The sequence below is a fragment of the Perissodus microlepis genome, chromosome 8, assembly GCF_051167445.1.
Source record: "Perissodus microlepis isolate ML-2025 ecotype Zambia chromosome 8, ASM5116744v1, whole genome shotgun sequence".
NCBI classification, from domain to species: Eukaryota; Metazoa; Chordata; class Actinopteri; order Cichliformes; family Cichlidae; genus Perissodus; species Perissodus microlepis.
Genome location: NC_140468.1, coordinates 17516616 through 17539277, shown reverse-complemented (window position 1 = coordinate 17539277; position 22662 = coordinate 17516616). Strand labels below are relative to the sequence as shown.

At 42.1% G+C, this 22662-nt stretch overlaps 2 protein-coding genes across 3 annotated transcripts in view; both read left to right on the top strand.

Moving 5' to 3' along the window:
* The window catches only part of capn15 (calpain 15), a 44510-nt gene extending 33263 nt beyond the window's left edge, over positions 1–11247 (top strand). For both annotated transcript variants that reach the window (XM_084937888.1, XM_084937889.1), the window contains exons 7-12: positions 176–328; positions 3192–3353; positions 3439–3674; positions 3811–3980; positions 6827–7005; positions 8153–11247. In XM_084937888.1, the coding sequence (XP_084794014.1) occupies positions 176–328; positions 3192–3353; positions 3439–3674; positions 3811–3980; positions 6827–7005; positions 8153–8330 (1078 nt within the window). In that variant the 3' untranslated portion in view covers positions 8331–11247. The remainder of the gene's footprint in view (positions 1–175; positions 329–3191; positions 3354–3438; positions 3675–3810; positions 3981–6826; positions 7006–8152) is intronic.
* Positions 11248–11908: 661 nt separating this feature from the next.
* Positions 11909–22409, top strand: LOC146381769 (putative protein MSS51 homolog, mitochondrial). Its single transcript, XM_084937887.1, has 7 exons — positions 11909–12029; positions 13303–13481; positions 13680–13829; positions 16093–16217; positions 17174–17737; positions 20263–20356; positions 21373–22409. The coding sequence occupies exons 2-7, from the start codon at positions 13324–13326 to the stop codon at positions 21578–21580; spliced, it is 1299 nt and encodes a 432-aa protein (XP_084794013.1). The 5' UTR covers positions 11909–12029; positions 13303–13323; the 3' UTR covers positions 21581–22409.
* Positions 22410–22662: the final 253 nt, after the last annotated feature.

The window sequence follows — 22662 nt, the reverse complement described above, 5'->3', positions numbered from 1 at the left end:
AGTATGGAGGAGGCGGTAAAATAAAAAGGGTTGTTAAAAAGCAGCCAGTCATCCATAAAAGGAGTAATATGACTGTGCAGAGATGGGGGTTGCTGCTTTGACTGAAAGCTGTTGTCACATTTACTGCTTGCTGAATCTGTCTCTCTCGCTGTTTCCGTTATCTTCCTGCCTCCAGGTTGCTGCGGCTGCGTAACCCTTGGGGTCGCTTCTCGTGGAATGGCAGCTGGTCAGACGAGTGGGCAGACTGGCCTCAGCACCTCCGCCATGAGCTGATGGCGCACGGCAGTAGTGAGGGGGTCTTCTGGATGGAGTACACTGACTTTATAAAGTAATTATCATTAGCGCAGCATAAGTGTGATCTTTTTTTTTCCTTTTCTTTTTTTGGGTGGTCATGCTGAAATCATTTTGGTTAATCTCTCTATATCCTAGTAACCCTTGAATTCATACAGTTATGTATAATAAGGCTATTTTGTTGTCATCACTGTCATGTTTGCTTTCACAGTCAGTGACTGTACCTGCTGGAACAATAGACCAGTGGCTGTGACCGCTAGGCTACGCTCACAGATTTCTTGTGTTTATTCCAAACATACTCTCATTAGAAGACTTTCTGTTCGATTTACCCACCACTAGCTGCTTAGAATAGGTTGAATGAGTTAAAGCGTCTTTTATCGTACCGTGATGGACACACGTAATGTGTTAAACGTGATGGACTGTTTGGCAATCTCACGCCTCTGTGGATTTTACTGACCATCTGGTATTGACACCAAACTGAGTTACAGTGTTTTTGTTGTCGTTCCATTTTGCTTGCTGACAAGCGCATCATACACTGGTTTCCACAACATGTTGTTATTAAGAATTGTGGAGGGGGGGATTTGGCAGGCAGTGGCTTAGGCTTGTCATGGCTTTCAGCTTGTTTTGTCATATTAGACTAATCCTGTCACTCAGTCATATACAGCATTGATAGTGACTAGTTTTTCTCTATCTGTGTTTTGCTGCATGCTGACATGCGCTTCTAGTTATCACATGGAAAAATAGTCACAGTTTTTATTCAAGTATTTCTATAAATGCTATTTTCTTTGTCATATAAAAAACGAGTGTGTTCTTAAATAGTGCTTTTTTACTTACTTTGATCACTCAAATCAGTTTCTTACTTCAAGCCTCATTCACCCATTTACACAGGCCTTTAATTTTTTACTTATAACCAAACATTCACACACTGATGCATCGGCAGCAGCTATGGGTTCACTAACTTGTCCGAGGATACAACACGGAAGCTTGAAGAGCAAATAATCAAACCACCTTCCGATTAGTAGACGACCCGCTTTACCACCTGAGTTACAGCCACCCTTAACCCCCTATATATTTATTATAAACACCCCTGTTCTGTACTCTACTGTTACAATAGATGGATACTCATACTGGCCACAGTAGGAAACAGTGATGAGCTCAAACCTCAGGCTAGCTCTGTATAATGTCAGTGAAACTAGATGTCCCCAATAAGGCCATCTCTGTTACACACCTCTGCCTGTGCACACAACAACCTCATCCATCTGTTGTTTAAACAGCATAGCCCCCATGACCATGATCACCACATTTTTAAAAACTTCAACATCAGCGTTTTGGTGGCTGCTGTGTTTTCTTTTCGCTGTCAGAAGTTCCCATAATTGGATTAAAGACTGTAGTGCTAAGTTATCAGCTAAAGCTAGCTAGCTTGTTAGCGAGCTTCATTTGTAATCTGTATGGCTGCAATGCAAGGACACATATAAGCTAATTAGGGCTAAGTAATGGACTAACAGAGAAACTGGAATTTCACTTATTAAAACTGAAGCACAAACTTCTTCTTGAAAGGTGGGTACCACAGAGAAAGCCATATTATTAGGTAATCCACTACAGAAGCTTTAGCTTTATTGCTACGGTCTGTGGGGACTGCCCCTTGGTTTACGAGGAGCGGCCAATCGGTTAAAAGTTGGGTTACAGTTGAGGAGAGAGAAGTTGCTTGTTTCAGGCAGAGGGCAGAATGACGCACATGAGCAAAGTCATGCAAAGCAACTCTAGTGGAGCCAAAGAATAATGACGCGGAGCTGGAAATGGCTATAATGGGGCCCTTTTACAAGCAACTCAAATGGCCATAATATTTGAAGAAAACTGAACTGAATCCAAATTACAAATGTAATAAAGCTTAAATATAATCTACCATTCACCAAAATGATATTTCATGCGTAATTGAATAAATGGACAAGACTCCACTTGCATAGGAAGTTTCGTTTTTTTTAAATAACTGTCAGCAAAAAGAACTGAAGAATGGAGGAAGTTCACAACATGAGCAGCTTGACGTAGGGCTAAATTGTCTGTACAGTGCATTTGTCTCTCTGAATTTATTGCTCTTGTTGTATTATGAAGGAGGAGGGACATGAATAACAATGTGGCTGTCCTCCTGAACAACTCCAACCTGAAAAATGTGTTCAGCCTAGATGAGAATCCCATATGTCTTTGGGCTATTTATTGTTTTCTCTGACAGGCAAATAATCTCTCAGCTTTGTACTACATGACAAACTTGCAGCCAGCATCTCCCTAGACTTGTTTTCAGTGTGAAAAAGAAAGCGGTCAGCTTCTCGGACAAGCAAGGCCCTTAAATCGGCCCATCAAGTAAACAACCAGGGCCGATGTTGATCATTGATAACATTCCTGGAAGGTGGCTAGACACAAAAGCGAACTAAATACAAACAAGAGGATTCATCAGCAGACGTGTTTGTCTTTTCTGATCAAAGCTGAGCGTAAAACTTAAGCGTTCCCTCTTTTTCCTCCTCTCGCTTCTTCCTGATTGTCAAGAAGACAAAAGTAAGATGTAAGGCTGTTGTCAGACCGAGGTTAGGAAGTGATGAAACACTGAAAAACAGACTGAAAGTAAGGAAGAGAGTCTCCCGTGGGGGCGATGTCTTTGAAGAAAGAGGTCTGATATGCTAGCAAGGTAAATTGTGTTTGTACAGGGATGCCCTCAGAGGCTATGCTAACGTTAAAGAGTTGCCTGTGATGCATACAAATAATCGTAGCTCATGACAAGAGGAGATCAACCGGTCACACTGCTAGCATCTCAGAGGAACAGGCTCTTATGCAGGTCTTTTTTCTTTCTTCTTCTTCTTCTTCTTCTTCTTTTTTTTTAATAAACATGTACATTTTTCCCCCTCCCACAGGTACTTTGACTCAGTGGACATTTGTAAGATCCACTCTGACTGGCAGGAGGTGAGACTACAAGGCTGCTTCCCCAGCAAAGCCAATGGGCCAGTCACGGTCACAGCTCTCACTGTGCTGGAGAGGACGGCACTGGAGTTTGCTCTTTTCCAAGAGGGAAGCAGGTAAATAGGACTCTAAATCTTTCAGTGCCCACACATTTTTCCTCCTTGCCCTTTTTTCTCCTAAGCCTCTTCCTCTTCTCTCCAGGCGCTCCGACACAGCCGACAGCCACCTGCTGGACCTGTGCATCATGGTCTTCCGTGCCTCCTTTGGTAGCGGCAACAAGCTGACTCTGGGCCGCCTAATGGCCCACAGCAAGCGAGCAGTGAAGAAATTTGTTGGCTGTGATGTTATGCTGGAGCCAGGGGAGTATGCTGTTGTCTGCTGCGCCTTCAATCACTGGCAGATGAATGTCAGCAGCACAGGGGGTCCACCCACACCCAGTAAGTGTACAGATGCATTGGTCACAGGCAGGGCTTTAGTGTTCTTGCTTGTGAATGTTCGCTTAATGACGAAGGAACTTTAAAAAAAAAAAACTTTAATTTTTGTCTTCATTAATTGTTCTCCCTTCCTTCCCAGTCTCTAGCCCCACCAGTGGAGCAGTACGGCGGCCCAGCCAGGACTTCCCCGGCTACATCCTGGCCATTTACAGCTCTCGTCAGGTGATGGTGGAGCAGGTGGAAGCGACCGCGACCACATTGGCCGACGCGATTATTCTACTCACAGAAAACAAAGGCGAAAGACACGAGGTTAGAAACACCCATTCCAGAAAAAGAGAAGTAGTAAAGCTGCAATAATGCAAACCATATTTGTGTTACTTGCTACAGTCAAGTGAAAAAGGTTTTCACAGAACTCTGTGGGGTCCTGTTAAAAATTAATTATACTCCATGGTTCAGCAGCTACAACTTGGGAAAAAAAAATTGTTTTTCTATATGACTTTATCCCTTTCTTGTTGTGGAGGAATTTGTGGAGCCTGACTGTTCTTATCACTGTTACCCACAAACAGCTCAGTTCAGAAAAAATCTTTAAGATTCCTCCTAGTAGAATTACATGAGGTAAAGAGTTTAGGTCTAAACCGCAGCGTTTCCATCTTTTGGAGGTCTGGACTTTGACTGGGCCATTGCAGTCATTCTCTTGTAGAGTTGCTACTGTGCTTGTGATCATTATAGCCAGTTTTGACAAAGATGTATTTAGTTTTTCTCAGGACTGCAGAGAATCCTGTATATAGTTGTAGGGTTTTGTCTCTCTTTGTACCCCCAATCTCCTTCTCACACGCACGCAGTTTTATTGCCTTTCAGTATAATATTACAGTCCAGATGTTAAGTATTTGGAAAGCTTTTCTTTTTCTTTTTTATCTCCGGGCTGTGCGCTTCAGCAAAATTATTTTGAAGTGAAAGACTACTGCCTGAACGTGTCTGATTTAATTTAAATGTGTTGGAATGAAAATACACAAGTAGATAAAGCTTTTAACACATTGGGATAACCAAAGTAATCAGATAGTTTAACCAACCAAAACCATCATATTTAGTAGATAGTAGCTGTGACAAAGGCTATCCCCAATGCCTTTGTCACAGCTACTATCAGCTTTTTTTATGTGGGGTCTCTCTCACTTTAGTGTGGTTTTAGCTGTTCATTAGCACTTTAACTCGTCGATGATATTCCACTTAGTCACCCTGAAGAGCCTGTTTTGACAGTTGGGTAGTACAGCAGGATGCTGAACTGTCCTCTACAGAGTTTGGCTGAATTTGGGCAATCCTCCCACAAGAATACACTAACAGGATGGAGTATTCTGTCCAGAATGCTCCAACCTACCTCACAGCATTTATCCTGTTGCGTCTAAACATCAGTAACTCTCTGTGTGCCCGGTCTATTGGCAGCCATGCTGTACAAGACCAAATCATATTAGAAGCACCTCCATCTCATCTTTGGCAGACGAGATAGCTCACTTTGTGTTGTGAGCTCTTCTCTTTTACCCCTCCACTCGTTTCCTTTTTTCAGAACTTGTATAAGAGTTGTTTTTTGGTTTATTGTCCATAGAAGTTAGTTCCACAGCCCTGCATCACAGTTTTTTGGGGGTTTCTTTTGTATTTTTCCTTTGTTTTAACGTATGTGCACACTTTCTTAAGATGGGCCCAACATCTTTGGTTGCATTAATTCCATAAATTAGTAAATAAATGGGTTGAAAAAGTACATCTGAAACATTAAGAAACATTTAATAGTCTATTGTCCAATCACTATTGGACCACTATCTCCAATTTGGACAGTCTATTAAAAGGAATTCCACATACAAATCTTTGTATATGATGCTGACCTCCTCAAGCTAAAGCACAGAGCCTGCAGAACAAAAACAAATGCACAACAGTCTAAATCCTCACAGTCAGAATGGTTCATACTCATCAATCTGAGGCATCTTACACGCTTGCAAGTCCCGTTCTGCCTTCACATGTGCACGTTTCTGTGCGTTACCTCTTGCACGAGCTCGCACACGGCCGTTCATACCCAAGGAAACAAATCCTCCTGGCTCTTCAGAACAATGCTTTCCTGAAAGCGCCTGTCACATTTGGTGAATATTTTAGAGGATGACAGAGCTTTTTAAACACTTGAGATCATCTTTGTTAAATCATTCAGCTCTTCAGAAATTCACAGCTGAGCACTCAGGAGCACATGGCAGCCAGTGCGTCAGCTGTAGCGTTTTAGCAATACAGTTAAATGAAGATTTTCAGTTATTATTAATAAATAATTTGAGCAGTCCCGAGCTGTGAAGAAAGGAGAGCTTTGTGTTAAGAGCAGATAGAGTACAAGTATTGCCCAAAGCTATTTTTCAGACACTGGATGGCATTGCTTGTGCAATTGGACGTGACAGCAAATGACAGCAGCTAAAGTAGTTTAGCTGCACTTGTGTTTGCTTTACTACAAATACAAGTGGCCCTAAAAGAGAACAGCAGCCACTGTTAGAGAGGTAAAGTGGCAGCTGAATGCAGAATGTTTTTTTTAAATCATTATTATTATTATTATTGCATTTTAATAATATTAAACTGATTGCACAGAAGTATTTTTTCTCCATTGAAGCTACTTTGTATTAAGCACATTTCTTCCTATTTCAAAAGCATTTTAAGAGCATTTAAGAGCCATACTTACAGAAATGTAGCCACCTCTCTGTAGATAGTTGCCGCAATGCTCTGTAAATCTATGGAATTATAAATACTGTATATATAAACTGTACTATATGGAGGTATATTATACTGTATATATACTATACTATATGGAAATTTAGGATTCTGTATATATACAATACTATATGTATACAATGTGGAAACATGCATACTATACTTAATGAAAACATAGGATATCCTATGGTTGGAAATATAGGATTCTGTATACTATACTATGTGATTGCTTTATAGGATACTGTATATATACTATACTGTATTCTTACTAAATAGAAATGTAGGATACCGTGTTCTGTATTTTGCTGACGTAGTATCAGCGGTGCTAGCTTTGCACAAGTGGTGAAATCTGAGGTTTGCATTTAGAAAACAACCCTTCTGCTTTGAAAAATGAAAAAAAATAAGCTTGTTTCCTTGTGTGCTCTCAGGGCCGAGAGGGCATGACCTGCTACTACCTGACCCACGGCTGGGCAGGTCTCATCGTGGTGGTGGAAAACCGCCACCCCAAGTACTACCTCCACGTCTCCTGTGACTGCACTGACAGCTTCAATGTGGTGTCCACACGCGGCAGCCTCAAGACCATCGACAGCGTCCCGCCTTTACACAGGTACACAAACCACTCTCTCTTTTCCTCACTTGCGCACAAAGTCAGAAAAGATAACAAGTGCACAGATTCAATTCTCCGGGAACATTTAGGTGCAGCAAATATCCACCACACTTACATGCTTATATAAACACAGTGATCTCACAGGATTAGTGCGCTGTGTTTCTTAATAAACTACCCCAGGCTGGTCTCAGCACAGTTAATATCTGCTTTTGTTTTCTGCTGGTCTCTATTGTGTTTCTCGCACTACTCCAGGCAGAGAGATGCTGGGAGAATCAAGCGTGCAGAAGCCGTTTACATGTTATTAGTTTTCTGTTTAACAGCATGAAATCTTCCAATAAGGGAAAATTGAGGGCTTTACCTGTCACAAAGTTACAGCCCATATAATGGCAAACTGTAAAAAGTCACCATGCATGAAGCTGCTCTTGTTATTTTCTCCATCTAACAAGAACATAGTGTCACTTTGCTTGCCTAAAAAGCTACTATCACAAACTATCACAGTCTCATATTTCGCTCACTTGCTTTATACGATTCATAGGTGAAAGCATTTAGTGGCAATGTAATCATTCAAAAGAAGACCATATCCAATTCATATTCATAGAGGTGTGAGTAACACAGTCATGGGCAGCAAGCCTTTATTTCTCACCATATGTCACCATATTATCCCAGTTTGTCTTGAAAATAGAATGAATCATTGGTTCTGATTAATCAGCTTGGTTTTCTCCACATGTGGGTTTAGCTTCTCCGAGCAGTTCTCACATCACTTCAATTCAGTTAATTGAAACTCATTTTAATTATTTTGACGAGGGAGTGGGATGAAACGACTGTGGCGCTCTTGTCCGTCAGCAGCCATCGGATAACTGTCGTAGCCGTTTGTTTTGCCACTTTTCGTCAGAAGCTGTAGCTGCACTTTTTAAATTTCCTTCCATTAATGCATGATTAAATTAAATGACGCTGCACTTTTCTCCTGAATGACGAAGGAGAAATGATGCTGGAGAGTTGAACCAATTGCCCCCTGTGGTTGTTTTCAGTCTCTTACTTTTGTTTCATACACAAGGCACGATTTAAGACCACTGTGTTTGTATTCACTCTACCTGCGTTTAAATGTCAACAACAATAGCTCGAAGGCTCTCTCTCTCTCTCCCTGCAGGCAGGTGCTGGTGGTGCTTTCTCAGCTGGAGGGAAATGCCGGCTTCTCCATCACCCACCGCCTGGCTCACCGCAAGGCAGCCCAGGCCTCCCTGGGAGACTGGACCCCCACCAAGGCCACACACAGCCCCCAGCTCACCCCGGACATTGACGGCCTGCACCGGCCCCGGCCTCTATGACCACCGCCCACTTTATCCCAGACTCACTTGCTCTAGTCCAATAAACTGTCAGACCACTGGAAAAATCAGACAAGGTTAGGCACAGTGTGTGGATCCCTAAAATGCAGAGAAAGATGCGTTTTTTTTGCGTCTCTTTGGTGGTGCATCTGAATGTGAAGCATGATGGGAGAGGGAAACGTTTAGTTGCTCTCTTCCTAACGCTCCATGGATGCTCGAGATTTTGTCCGGACCGCACATGCTCTGTCTGTCCCTTGCCAACTGGATGTGCCATTTGAGGATAAAATGAGCGACAGGGGAGTACTAAAAAAACCAAACAAACAAAAAACCCCACAATACTTCACCCCGGCACCTGAGAGGATCCAGTTCTGACTACTTAACATTCTGGACATTTTGTATAGCTGGCAGCACCTGCTGTATGTGAAACAGATGTCAGGCCTCAGTTTGGTATGCTTGGAGAAGACCCTGCTTTCAATGAGCTTCAAAAAAACAAAAAAAAAACAAAGCCGGGGTGAGGTGCTGAAACTACTGAGCCATTGACCGGCCCACGGACCATGAGCCAACCACCAGATCAGACACTTCCCCCTCCCTCTGTGTCGTCCACCAAGACTGCTAACAAAGTGGGCAGACTTCTGGGGGGGTTTATCGCCCTCATCCTCAGTGCGGTACTTTATGAGCCAAACCCCAGTGATTTTACCCATGAAACATACATGTCCTGTATTTTTACATTTTTGGAAAACATCTCAGTGTGAGTTTAACTTGTTTTATACACAACCCTCATTGCCTCTTGTCCATATTTGTGTTAGGGTTTTTTTGAGGTTGTAGACAAAGCCATCATTCATACAGTACTGTTCCCTCTCCGTGGCACAATCTCTAGCTCAGGACCAAACCTGTGATTTGTACAGTAAGCTGGATTGGCAGGTGGATGGTGCCCAAGAAGCTGCAATAGCATCTTTTCACTGTTGTCTCCACTGTTTGTGATGTTAGTGGGGCCATGTTTGTAGAGACTGTAAGGTTTTTATCTTGTGAAATACTGAGCCGTAATGGAATCACCCGGCCTCAGTTAAGGGTCTCATCGCTGGAGGGCTTCTCGTCCACTTCAGAAGACAGTTTATATCTTTCCCTGTAGATTAAAATTTATGTGTACGGCACCTCCTCCCAGTCATTGCCCTCCTACATATTACATGAGTCTTACACTTGAGGTTTGTAACACCCAGCAAATTGCATCTGATCTTGTTTGGTACAGAAGGTGAGTTTAGTGTCTGTTTCCCACGCTTGCACAGTTTGCCAGCATGTCAGTTTATACTATAACGTGCTTAGGGAGTACTAGAGTCGCTATTGGCTGTTTGAACAGCCAGTTTGCCATGGGGGAGCTCTTAAGAGGAGCTGCCGAGTTTACTTTGGGAGGGCAGGGACCACTTTTGTTTGCTTGGGTGCAGTGTGAGCGTCTGGGCAATCCTCCCACAAGAATACACTGACAGCTTGTTAGCAACAACACAGAGTCCTCGTGAAATAACAAATGATCATTTTGTCAGACTCGGTGCACACACAGCGAGACAGGAAAGAGACCCCCGAGATGGGTTGTGACACAGAAAATAGTTCTCTCTGAGTGTGCTCGTTCAAGGGATAGCTGTTTTACGTAGGTCCTTATATATAGGGTCATGGTTTTTTTCCCCAGTGTCAAAGCCATTACTCCTCATTCATCATGCCCTCACCATGGCAACATAGATGTCTCATCAGACAGAGGGGAACAATTAACATGGTACTATAGAGACAGGATTGAGTGGGAGACTTTTTATTTTAAAAACGATGTCTTACTGTTAATTTTGTGGTGAAATGGAGAAAAACTTGAAACCTAATAAGCAAAAATCCAGCAGCATTCATACAGTTAATGATTAAATGGGGGAAAATTTGATTTATTTATTTTTTTGTTGTTGTTTTTGTATCTAAATCATTTTAAATGTAAAGAAATTACAATTTTATCATGGGTAATTTTCACTTCATATCATCTCATTTTTCTCCTTTTACTTTTAAAATCATTGATGCTAAATGGCTGCGCTGTGTCCCGATGCTTGCAGTGCAACGTTTGTTTTTAACGAAACCCAGAGCTCAAGTAACTGTAAATATGCTTTCCAAAGAAACATCAATGTGTAATGACCACTTTCAGATGTGCGTCCCCGTCTGGCCCTGTGTGCATGTGTGAGAATGTGCGGTCGCAGCCACGTAGCTGCTTCAGTCCCTGTGTCTTAATTTATTCATACAAGTGATTTGCAGCCCTGTTTTTCTGAAGCTGATGAATGACAGATAAAGGAATGTAATGAGGCTTTTACAGCTTCACTCTGAGCCCAGATGGATTGACGTGAACCTGCACTGAAACGACTGCGAAGGCACCTCAAAATCAAGCGTCACTGCTGGATCACTTTTACGTTTTACAGGAGTTTTAAGTTTTGTTTGCTGGTCTTCTGTTAGGTCGTGTCCGTAGCTCTTCTGTGCTTTAGGAGCGCCCCCTGCTGCTGAATAGAAAACAACCAGAGAAGAGGTGGTCACTGACCGACCCATCCAACCCCCCCCCCCTTTTTTTTCTTTCCTCCCTTTTCTTTTTTTTTTTTTTTTTGGACCCTCATTGTAAATTGTACAATTTAGACAGAAAACTGAAAACTTAAGTCAGACTAAAGATTTAAAAGCAAAAAAATGACAGTTTGAAAAAAGAAATTAAAATATGATAGTAGATACAAAAAAGTAACCTAATGCTGAAAATAATGAACTCTGAAGAATGTGATATATATAGACATATAAATATATTTTATTGATCCTCTTTTTTTGGGAGCGGGGACGTGGTATATGTGTACAAAAATATGTATGTTTAATTTTCAATCTCAGGTTCCAATGGACCAAATAAATTTTTTTTAAAAATGAAAAAGCTTTGGTGATTATTACGAAGTAGTATTTCCTTTATGTATACAGATTTATTTATTTCTTTTTAGTTTTTGGAACTCATAGAAATAACCTGATGCATGCGCATATTTAATTTTTTTTTCCTGTTCAGGCTGCTGTAATTGAATAAAAAGATGAAGTCAAAGCTTTCAAGCTGCAGGGGAAAAAGCACTGACTAATTGAAAGAGCAGTGTATTTCCATATCAAACGTGGGTTTTTTTTTTTGTTGTTTTTTAGCATATACATTGGTTTCTTCACTTTTCACTGAGCTTTACAGATCTGTTTTCTGGTGTGTTTATCAGTTTCTGGCCTGTAATGTGCATCGTTTTCATCTCTGAGCCCCCTCTCCCCTGCTGAGAGCATATTTTTTAGAACATCTCTTTGGTACATAAACTACTTGAACATACAGCCTCCCTCCTCTCTCACCCCATCCTAATTTAGCTGATTTGAATCTTTACCCACCCCTCCCTTCTCTCCCTCCTTTTTCTAAAAATGACCTGCTCCCCACTCCACTCCTCACTTTTTGGCTCCTGCACCCACCTCCAAGGCAACCCCTCCCTGCCCAAATCATCCAGTCCCCCCCACATCCTCTTCATTTAACCTCATATGACAGGAGTCCCCAACCCTCCCACTTTGGCTCACTTTTGCAAAACCCAGCAGACACACCAGAAAGGCTCTCCGAGGTTGTGACATCCAGCATAAGGAGCTGTCAGCCCCTTTCTAGAATCATCTAGGAGGAAGCCTCTTCTAATTTGGAAACGAACAAAGGTATGGCCACGATCATATCTTCTAACATAGCCAGGGCATCTTCATCGTTAGCAGTAATGCTCAGACTAGTGGAAGGTCTGTGTACGCTAAAATGCAAACAGTGGTCAGACCAATGAGGAGAGAAAAGTGAAAACTTGCCCTTCTCATGGGAAACCTGTTCACTTCTAAGCCCTAGCTTCCCTGCTGCTGTGCAGATATGAAATAACCAATTAGATATAAGCCTCTGAGTTTAGTCTGCACACATGATTAAGGCTAAATCACCCCAATACATGGTATGAAACTGAAAAGATGCAGTATCCCCTCGGAGTGGAAGGAAACTTTTCCGGGAAAGAGGACTGCTGTGAGTAAAGACTAGAGTCTCGGTGTGAGAGGGAGAATTTATTGTGCTGTTCTCAACAGAATATTGTGTATTGCTGCAAACTGCGTGAGGTTTAGTGCGAGGGGAACGTTTTCAGCTGCTTCCAGACAGGTAGATATGTTTGATCGCAAAAAAAAAACACGAGTGGGGAAATTACAGCCATACATTATCATTATTTTAAGCACAAATTCAACACTTGCTTCCAGTAAATTCTAAAGAAGGACGGAAGGAGGTATGTGAGCTAGAGATGTAGGTGTGCCGCCACCATATGATCACATTTCTCGCCCATCCTGTCCAGCTAATAAATCATTTGATATTCAACCCGCGGAGGGCACGGGATGTGAGGATTTCCATGAAGGGCAGAGGTACAATGACTCACCTCGAAGAGCATGCCTAAATAGAGCCTTGGCTTGTCTCAGATTTGTGTGAGCTTCTTGTCATGAGAGTTCTCATTGGGGCTTTCAGGTCAGCGAGTGTAACTGAGGACAAGGTTTGTGTGTTTCCTTCACAGCATTTCACATAAGTGAAAGGAAGGAATGTGTACGAGGCTGATTAATGTAAGGCCGCTTTCACTTTGGCTTGGTGAAAATCTGGGTCTCAAATAGTCCAGTACACCTGCTAACCCAGTCATCATAAAACAGTCAGTGCAGTGCTAGTGTAGTGTGGTGGTTGGACTGGGTAGTAAAAAATAATACTTGAGTGGCATGGAACGGTATGTATCCCTGCACCAAAGTCCCCATTTACAGCCCTGCTTCTTCTCATTTGTCAGTCTGACCACTGGCTCTGCTCTGTCTGTTACTAAGCAGATAACAACACACAAAATATAAACCAGCATGTTCAAACTGAAGACCTGGTGTTAATAAACCATGCAGTGCATATGTTTATATAGTTATTTAATGCTTCGTTCTTCTCCAGTAGAAAGTGTAGGCCATAATAATGGCATCCCAGATCCCTGCACTGCCACAGTCCTACACTCCGGGGACTGACAGCGTCTTTTCTGACCAGTCTGGCTTTTACTCTCTGGACTCCAACGTACCTGGACTCTCAAAGGTGATTCTCAACAAGCTCAACCTGAAGGACTACGGAGAATACAGGTTTCCAATTTTCATTTTTTCTTCTTTTTTTCCAACGTTCATAACACCCAGACTGCTTTGATTGGTTACGCTTTAGAAATTTGCACAAATTTCACATGTCCTACGTGCTCAAAAGTTGCCCTTTATGTCACCTTAACACCTCAGATTCTTGAGCATGTGTCTTGCTTGGCAAATGATTTAGTGTCTGACTCTAATCAGGGCTGCACTCGAAGGGAAGGCTAGAGGAATCTCATTCCGCAACTACAAAGAGATGTTCCAGAGGATGGAGGAAACTTTCAAGTTCTGCGCCGGCTGTAACGAACTCCCCGAACATCTCGCCGAGGGACAGACCCTGAAGCGCTGCGTGAAGTGAGTGCAAACTGCACCCTGTTGCGTTTGATTTACAGTATTCGGTCATTAACGCCGATTAACAACAATCGTTGTTTACAGTCTGAATATTTTCTGGAAATTAAATCTCCACTGTTCTCTGGACATTTCTGTCACCACACAGCCAGGATCTTGTTTTGATGTTGTTGTCCAATAGCTGTCATGTGTGAGGCATTACCAGCTGCCGCTGTATCAGCAACGGAATGATAAGCCACCCAAGTGTGGACAGCACTACAGAGGTGGATAATGGCCAATGGCAAATATAGCTAAGTCCCCTGACTGTGATTCATCTCTCTGCAACTCTGCAGCTTATTAAGAGCAGCTTAATGCAGTTCATATGTCACACCATCAGAGAGAGTGCTCAAGGAGAATATTGAGGAAAAAGCAGCAGAAAACACTGCAGTGCATTTTTGTGAGCTCCTAATTGTTATTGTGCCTCGTTTTTCTTTGGCCCTCCAGCTCCCTGCTTCTTTTTTTCTTCCTTTCCCGTCTCTGATTCATGCCGACTCATTCATGCTGTCGTACAGGCGCGTTCCCTTGAAATTCTCAGCTGCCTCTGCCTCTAACCTCTTACCAGTAGCAGGAGGCATTTAGGCGCACAAAAAACGGAAATGCTGACAAGTTATACCCTCGAGACCTTTGACATTAGAATTACCACCAGCGTTAAATTAGTAGTGCTGACTTTCTAATGCTGTCCTAATCCTCATTCTTTTTCGCTTTCCTCTGTTTATTAATCTCTTGGGAAATGGTTCACACTTTAACTTTCAAGGGAACCTTGTTTTTCTCACCCGTGTTTTGAGTCACTTCTTCTACTTATAAGCCTCTTTTGGAGAATTAGTACTCGCAAAGTGCACCGTGCTGGAACACGGTGGCTGATAAATGATTTTATGTAAATGTGGGGTGCCTCTAAGGCTGCAAATGACTGCAAGGTAAAGTAATATAGTCTCTCAATGCAGCAGCTGCTGCTGGGTGTCAGACCACTACACCAACACATTGCCTCATCATCGTGCATGCTGTGTGACAACACAAAGGCCTGCATCCTTACTGAGAGGTCATAAATGCCTGCTTTTACCTAGTATGCCCCTGTTTTATTTATTTATTTATTTTTTCCCCCAGCAGCTGCCAAAAGCAAGTCAGAATTCATCTTCAGTCTCATTAGTTTCTCACTGCACAGGAAGGTCAACATATTGGTTCTGTATGTAAGAAGCTATTTGTGACTTGGCACAAGCAAAACATTCTAACTGGTGGCCTAGTAATTAAGAAGCTCTCTTGATATACATTACACTGCATGGAGTACTCATAAATATTTTTACTCTTTAGCTAATACTTAGCATGAAATACCTAAAAGCTTAGATAGTTTAGCGTAATACAAGATTAGAACCAGTAGGGTGACCAGATCCCAACATGCTAAATGTAAAACAAAGTGTGTGTTTTTGCAGGACTTGTGGTGCCTTACATTTTCCCACCCTGGGAGTACCGTAGGCAGCATGAGATGGTGATATAGTCACCTGTAGGAGACACAAGATGACAACCTTTGCCACTATCTTCACAGACATTAAATAAAAGCTGGATTTTCAGAAACTAGAGACAAACAAAATGTGCAGGATTGTCTCAGTAGGTGGGAAGGGAGGGAAAGGTATAAAAATACTGTGCGCTTACCCGCTTACCCTACTATATTTCCATGCTCACCTTCTGAGTGTGGCTTTTCTTGGCAATAGATTGGACTTTTTGAGCTTAAATTAGGAAATCCATATACAGCCAAGTATGCAGTCCTGCGAAAGTCTAAGAACACCACATCATTGTTTTGGCTAGCTTAAAGAACCACCGCTAGCAGCAATAACTTGAAGTGATCGCTTTCTGTGTGACTTTATCAACCTCTCACATTGTTGTGGAGGAATTATGGCACTCTCTGTTTTTATAATGTAAGGTACTGTCATCAGTATTTAAGCTGCAAAATGAGACCTGTAGAGTCTGAGAGGTAGCTAACTGCAAATAGCATTGACATTTCATGGTCTGACCTTGGGGTGAGGATGGTCGGACAACCACCACTGAAAAGATTGCAGCATTGTGTTAAACATGCACCTGAATGTTCCAAAACAAACTGCTGAAGGTGGAGAACAGTAGAAGTATGGAGAATTACAGCTTCACAAATAAAGTAATGCTTTTGCTTACCGTCTTCTTCTTCCCCACAACTTTTCTACTCAGTTTTTCACTATGTTACCATTTTTCTTCGGTTTTCCACCAGGTGTTTGAATGTGTATTACTGCACTAAAGACTGTCAAAGAAAGGACTGGGCTCAGCATAAAAAGGTTTGCAAGATACTGCGGCTGGTGGCAATTGACAGACTAGTGGAGTGGCTAATGTTCACAGGTGAGAAATTACAAGGTGGTGCTGCTGAAATGAATTCACATCTCCATGGCTTAAATTTTCCTTTTCTTGAGAAAAGATTATATTTCAGCCTGCTTTTTGAAAGCTGTATCATACATATCAACACATTTGTATCCCTCCCTCACCAAAAAATGAGCTCATTGCCTCGGGACAGCAGTGTGCAGTTTTCTGTATATTTATGAAGTAGATTTGATTGGTTTTATATCCTGCCACTCAGCGCTCCTAAAAATAATAACACTCTCTGATCGGAGTCACTACTCCAACACACTTGAGTCGAATAATCACAACAAGCAGCCCCAAGGACCTGAGTTTGGAAGTGCTGTTTTCCTGTTATCCCCGTAAGAAAAATGGTCTAACGGCATAATGATGCCCTGAGGCAACGAACCAAAAAAAGCTGTTTTAGTAAATACGTGAAATCCAAATCTGTCTTTAAACAAACAACTATACTTGTTCACATATTCATGCATATACACACATTGTTATAGTTATTTCAATTTTGAACATGCATACATATGATATTAGTTTTAGCAGTAGCTAACATTGAGTTGCATGCAGAGTTAGTTCCTGAAAGGACTGTTCCACTCCCAGGTCAAAGGTCAGATCCTCTTCTACTGGTTATTTTACTTATTACAGTGATGTGTTATGAAATAAAGTAAATTGCAGATTTTAAAGGACACTGTAATAAACAATTATGTGGTTTGTTGCCTACCTGGGCAACTCCACACCATAGAGTCATGAGGTTTCTAGCAATCTGAGATGAAAATCAAGAGAAATTACACAAAGGAAACGCCTGAAAGACAACGAGTGAGACAGAGAAGTGAAATTTTTCTCTCCTAAATTTCTGTCATAGTTGACCAGTGTTTTACTATCTGACTTTAAAAGCCTCTGTGGACCTACAAACTTTGTAGCTCAATCATAGTATTGTACCACTGTTACAGGAGACCTCCCCATCCCTACTGAGAAGTGGTCCAAGTCAGCTGGTGAGGTGAAGAACTGGGACGACTGGCTTTCCGAGCAGGGCGATCTTACACCACGCCTGAACACAGTCTTGTCTGGTGCCAACATGGCGGCCCTTTGGAAAAACGCCTCCAGACCTCGACCGGATGATGCTGACCTGCGACAATCCTTATGGCGAATTCAGAGCGAGTTCCTCTCTCGAGTTCTCACAGTGGGCTTGGCCGTGCAGCACTTTAAACTGGACCCGTATGCCAAACCAGTCACTGTTCACCTAGTGGGGACATCTCACAATGAAACCATGGGAGCCAGACTGACCGACTTTGATGAGCTGAACCACATGTTCCCCGGTCACCAGGGCATAGAGGTGGTGATGGTTGGACCTGAGGTGGTGGACGGCCCCATCATGAGACCTCCTCTCAGGGCATTTGGCCCCAAGCACAGAGTCTACATCAGCGCCTACAAGGCTCTTTACCATCAGTTCTGGGAGGATATGGTGGATAAACAGGAAGCAGCCAAGCCGGACCTGGTGGTTGGATTTCATCCTGGTATGTATTCTAATAATCCCACAAGACATCAACGAAGAGTGCAATTTTGAGAGAATTTTAACAGTGGCCTGAATTGAAAATGAATTTAGATTAAGACCTTAATGACTGCTGCAGCTATTTTGGACTGAAGCGATGGCTTGTCTCCCTCTACATGTGTCTGGCAGCTACTTCCTTCAGAGAACAGAGAAAGCAGGAAACCTGTAGCTCACTGGATCTGGCCCATTCATTAGTGCCAGGCCTTTATTGGGGATTTGGGTGATTAAGGGGAGCAGCTGTAAAAGAGTTTGGCTTGAGATAGCTGGAGTCAGCATAATGTTAGTAAGCTCTCCTTTTGAAGAGGTGTCTCAGTCTATCACTGCCTGCCCTCTCGTGTGCAAAGTCATTGATTTGAAGCCGTCGGGGGACAGCTACATTTAAAGCTTTTGGAGTAGAACACAAAGGGTAACTGAAAGTCTTGACACCTACTTCCCCGTTTATACACTTTCACTGACAACCACCTCATTAAAGCCGCACTATAACCCAACGCCCTTTTAAGCTTTTGCACCGAGTCTGTTCTTTGACCTTTTAACCTGCAAATCAGCAGTAAAGCCCCGACCCAAAATGCACCTGTAACCCTGGCTCGGTTATCGCTACAGGCTCCAGTGGAGCTAAATATACAGGAATCAGTCATCCTGAGAGTAAACTGCCTGAGAGCCTGGCTGCAATTCATACTGCAAAGCTGGCAGAGCACTGCATTATGACACTGTTTAGGTGATAGGCGCGCAGGCAGCGTGACGAAAGGAGTAAAAAAGAAGGTGTGTGGGTGTGTGTGTGTGTGTGTGCTGAAGTCACAAGAGAATGAGAACCGGGGGAAAGGGAAAGCTACTAGAAAAACACATTTACAAAATAAACTATGGAGATATTGACCTTTGAGAATAAGAGGGAGGAGGTAATGTCAGCTTTCAGAAAGGAGATTGATGTGGGATATGTAACATTAACCATACAGGGATACAACGCCCCCAAAACAGGTGCCTCATAAATGCAAAAAAACCCCATCCAGACTTCTTTTTGTTGTCCGTGAAATAAACTGGATTTTCGCAGCTATATAACACTTTCTTGTTGCCTGTTTTTTTTAAAAAGTCTATTATCATTAATAATTACCATATGGCCCAAATTTACTCTGCTGCCAGGCAATTATGGCAGTCGTTACCAGTCAGGCTGTAGCCTGTCTTTGTTGCTTTGTCTCCTGGGGTATGGTTTAAACCTCTAAACGCTTACTCCGTGTTAACAGCTTTCTCGTCACGATAAGTAACCGCTGGGGTGTTCATATCATGGAGTGCATTAATGAAATTGAAATCGCCCTCCTCCTCCAGTTTGAGTTCCCAGGAAAGATGAGGCGCTTGATAACATGACACCATCTCTGTGCCACGCTGTCACATTTCTTGTATACACCCCCCGGTATCTGCAAACATGTTTCACACATGTCCACTTTCCCGTTAATGCTGAGTAAGATATAACCACGTCCTTCTCTGTGGTAAAATAATAATAATGCAAGCACAGGAAAATTCTCTTGTTTGCTCAGTTTTGTCTCACTCGGGGACACTTAAGCTGGATGGATTTACAGTATTTGCTGCCATGGCAGGCTGGAACCTCACTAATCTGGTTGAAGGGCAAACTTTTCACCATAATACCCCATCGCCACCCCGCACCACCCCCCGCTGCTCAAAAATCTGACTTCTGATATAAACCCGAGTCGGGGGAAAGTGACATCTGTCAGTTAATATACCCGAGGATTATGCAACCAGCCCGTCTTAAATGTAGCCGGACTGCTGTGACTGTGTGACTGACTGGAGAGTATCACACATTTTCAGCTGGTGTGATGCTGAAAAGAAAGATTTAACAAGCTTCCCAATGTCCAGCTAAAGCTCACAAATGAGGTCCGCTTGCTTGTGGCAAAGCTGCTGTCTTCACATCGACACCACAGGTGTGTCGGCATCAGTGAAGCTGGATTATATAATGCTGTTTACTTCAGACCTCAATCCTGACACTGACACTGCAATACACACTTGTCAATAAACGGCTGCGGAGGAACACAACAGCCAGAGATTCCTTGGTTTATTAATGAGATTAGGTATGCCCAGAAGGGATTGTACTCAAGCTAACAAGAGAAACACATGGTTTGCTGGAGCCTAATCAAGTGTACTCTGTTCCATCTTTACCTCATTGACTAAAAGGGGACTGAGACTGACTGTTTTCTCTGTCAGTTTGTTGTTTTAATCTTTTAGCTTCCAGATGCCTCATTTTTTTAAAGAGTGGAGCATCTAGCAGGAATAAGATGCACATATTTACTTTACCAGGATTATATTGGAGGATGGGAAAAGATGAAAGGAAGATAGAAGTGCACTGTGGTTTTAACAGTGTAGTGGGTAACAGGCCATAAGCAAATGTGACACTAATTATTTAATATTTCTAATAATTAGCATGTTTGTTTTTATCATGTTTGTGAATGTACAGCATTCAGGTTCACATGTTTGTTTTGAACTCAGGGTTCCACGCTAACCAGGGTCTGATAGAGGGTTGGCTGCCCACTCTGCTGCTGCTCAGAGACTATAACATCCCTTCTTTCTTCACCATGTTCAGGTAAGTCATGCTTCTGTGGCTCTAATTGCTTGGATTGCATTTTATATAGCAGGCTTAATAAAACCTCTCACTCTCTTGAATATTTGAAATTCTTTGCGCTTGAGGGACTTCGTTAACTCGTTTTGTATACCATCTGCTAACTCCAGAAAAAAAGAAAGTCAGAACTGACTGTCGGAGATTGTTGATGAACATACAGTGCTATGCAAAACTTTTCATTTCTTTATGTTTTGATAGAAAAATTAGAAATAGGTTCTACATTTTATTGAGATGTGCAAACACACATGGAATTACAGTACAGAAGACAAAAGCAGAGTTTGTATAATTCTAAGGAACTCAAATGTCAATATTTGGTGTGACCACCTTTATTCTTCAACACAGCCTGAATTCATCATTACATTTAGGATCTGTTGCCTCCTCTTATGTTTAATATGTCAAGAAACCTTAAGAACGGCTCCCTGACAGCCACCCTTCCACTGAGACCATTTCTGATGAGGCTTTTGTGAACAGTAGATGATCCACTGATGGTCCAGATGCCTCGTTCAGGTCATGTGTCAGGTCTTTGCTGGATTTCTTCCTATTTCTTAAGGCCATAACTATTGGATTCTGTTCATCTGCTGCAGATATGCATTTTTAGGGCCTGACACTTTAGCCCAGTTTTCTGCTCTACTGCTTACCTAACTGTCTTCATTACCTTCGGATAGTTATCTCTTAAACATTATTCCTCTATACCTGTTTCCAATTTAGTTTTTTTGTTTCTTTACAAAGGCCAAGTAGAAGAAAAGATTTGTTTCTTTTACAGCAGGAGCTCTAAACAGAATCCCCCCCTGTAGAGTATAACTGGATGAAATCGCACAGTTCTGATACTCCAGTCTTTCACCCTTTGTTGATGCTGTTTTGCCAAAATGTCTGTTTTCTTGTAGCCGTTTGTGTTTCTTAAGCACTCACGATTCACACGCACAATAAAACTAAACTTCAACCTAAATTTGAGTATTTTCACACCTCTTTTGTCTCCACAGTGAGATGGAGCTCAAGTACTCACTGGAGATTCTGCTGGAGCTGGAGATGCACATCAGGGACAGTGGGCCCAATCCATTCACCTCACAGAAACCAGAACAGGTCCAAGCCTGTCCTAACAAACCCCCCGTCTACTGCAACTCTCATTACGTCAGTTTCCAGGGACTGCTTCCACAAGAAGACCTTGAGGGCCGAGGTGTAGATGCTTAGAGTCCACAGTGAAACCTATGAAGGTAACTCAAAGCCTTCTTTTTGGACCTGACAGATTAGCAGGTTTCCTAAAGTCCTTGGGGGACTTTCTGCAACCTGTCAGAGATGGCCATAACTCTGCTGGACACTGAATCATACCTCTGACATTGGGAGTGAAGGAAAAATAATCTTCACTCCTTCCAGAGTGTACTAAAAACGATCCTTTAATTCTGATAAGTTTACCTAATGAGGAAGAAGCCAGCAGTTTTTTGGGGGGTAAAGCACCAGTGGATCCCAGAAGTTTCTACTCTCTTCATTATGCAGGGTGACATGACTGTTGGATATGAAGAGTCACTGTTGTACCTACATTATGAGACCAAAATTAGCTTCATCATCACTTAACGACTTCCTGTGATTTGTTCTGCGGCATGAGCAAATTCCCAAACATCACACTGGCTGCACATGAATTTAACACACAATCTCAAATAACGCCTATATAAATGACAGCATTATCAAAGAAGCTGAGGTTCCTTTGAGATTCGTGATGGTTGTGAGTTTTTCTACTTTATCGCGTGGATTTGTCTCTGCTTTGTTGCTCAAATTTGAGTCTTTAGTTCTTGAAAAAGAGTTGTGCTGACAGCAGAGAGTTCTACTGATGCACATTAAAGTAACATTTCTTTATCAATGCCTCTGTTTACTGTGTGTTGTCTTTTATTAAGGTTTATCATCATGTCTAATAGCATTTTTAATGGTGGTAATCACTTAAGCGTGGTAAAATATAATAAACACACCATTACTGTTTTGATTACAGGCCCAGTATTGCTGTATTGTAATGTATATTTTTTTTAAACTAGGGTATTAAAGGATATTTTCATATGTGCTAAACGGAGGTCTGTATTGGCAAGTGAGTTTTATTTGACAGGTACGTTTTATTTACTATGGAATAAACAACAATTACCATACATTAACCTTCACTCTCTCCTAGCCCATCTGCCTCTTTTAAAAAACATCACGAGCCCCGTTTTTCAAATAATCATAAAACAATTTATAGCCAGTCTGAAACCATCGGACACAAAACTGAGCAATGCTTTTTAAAATTAACA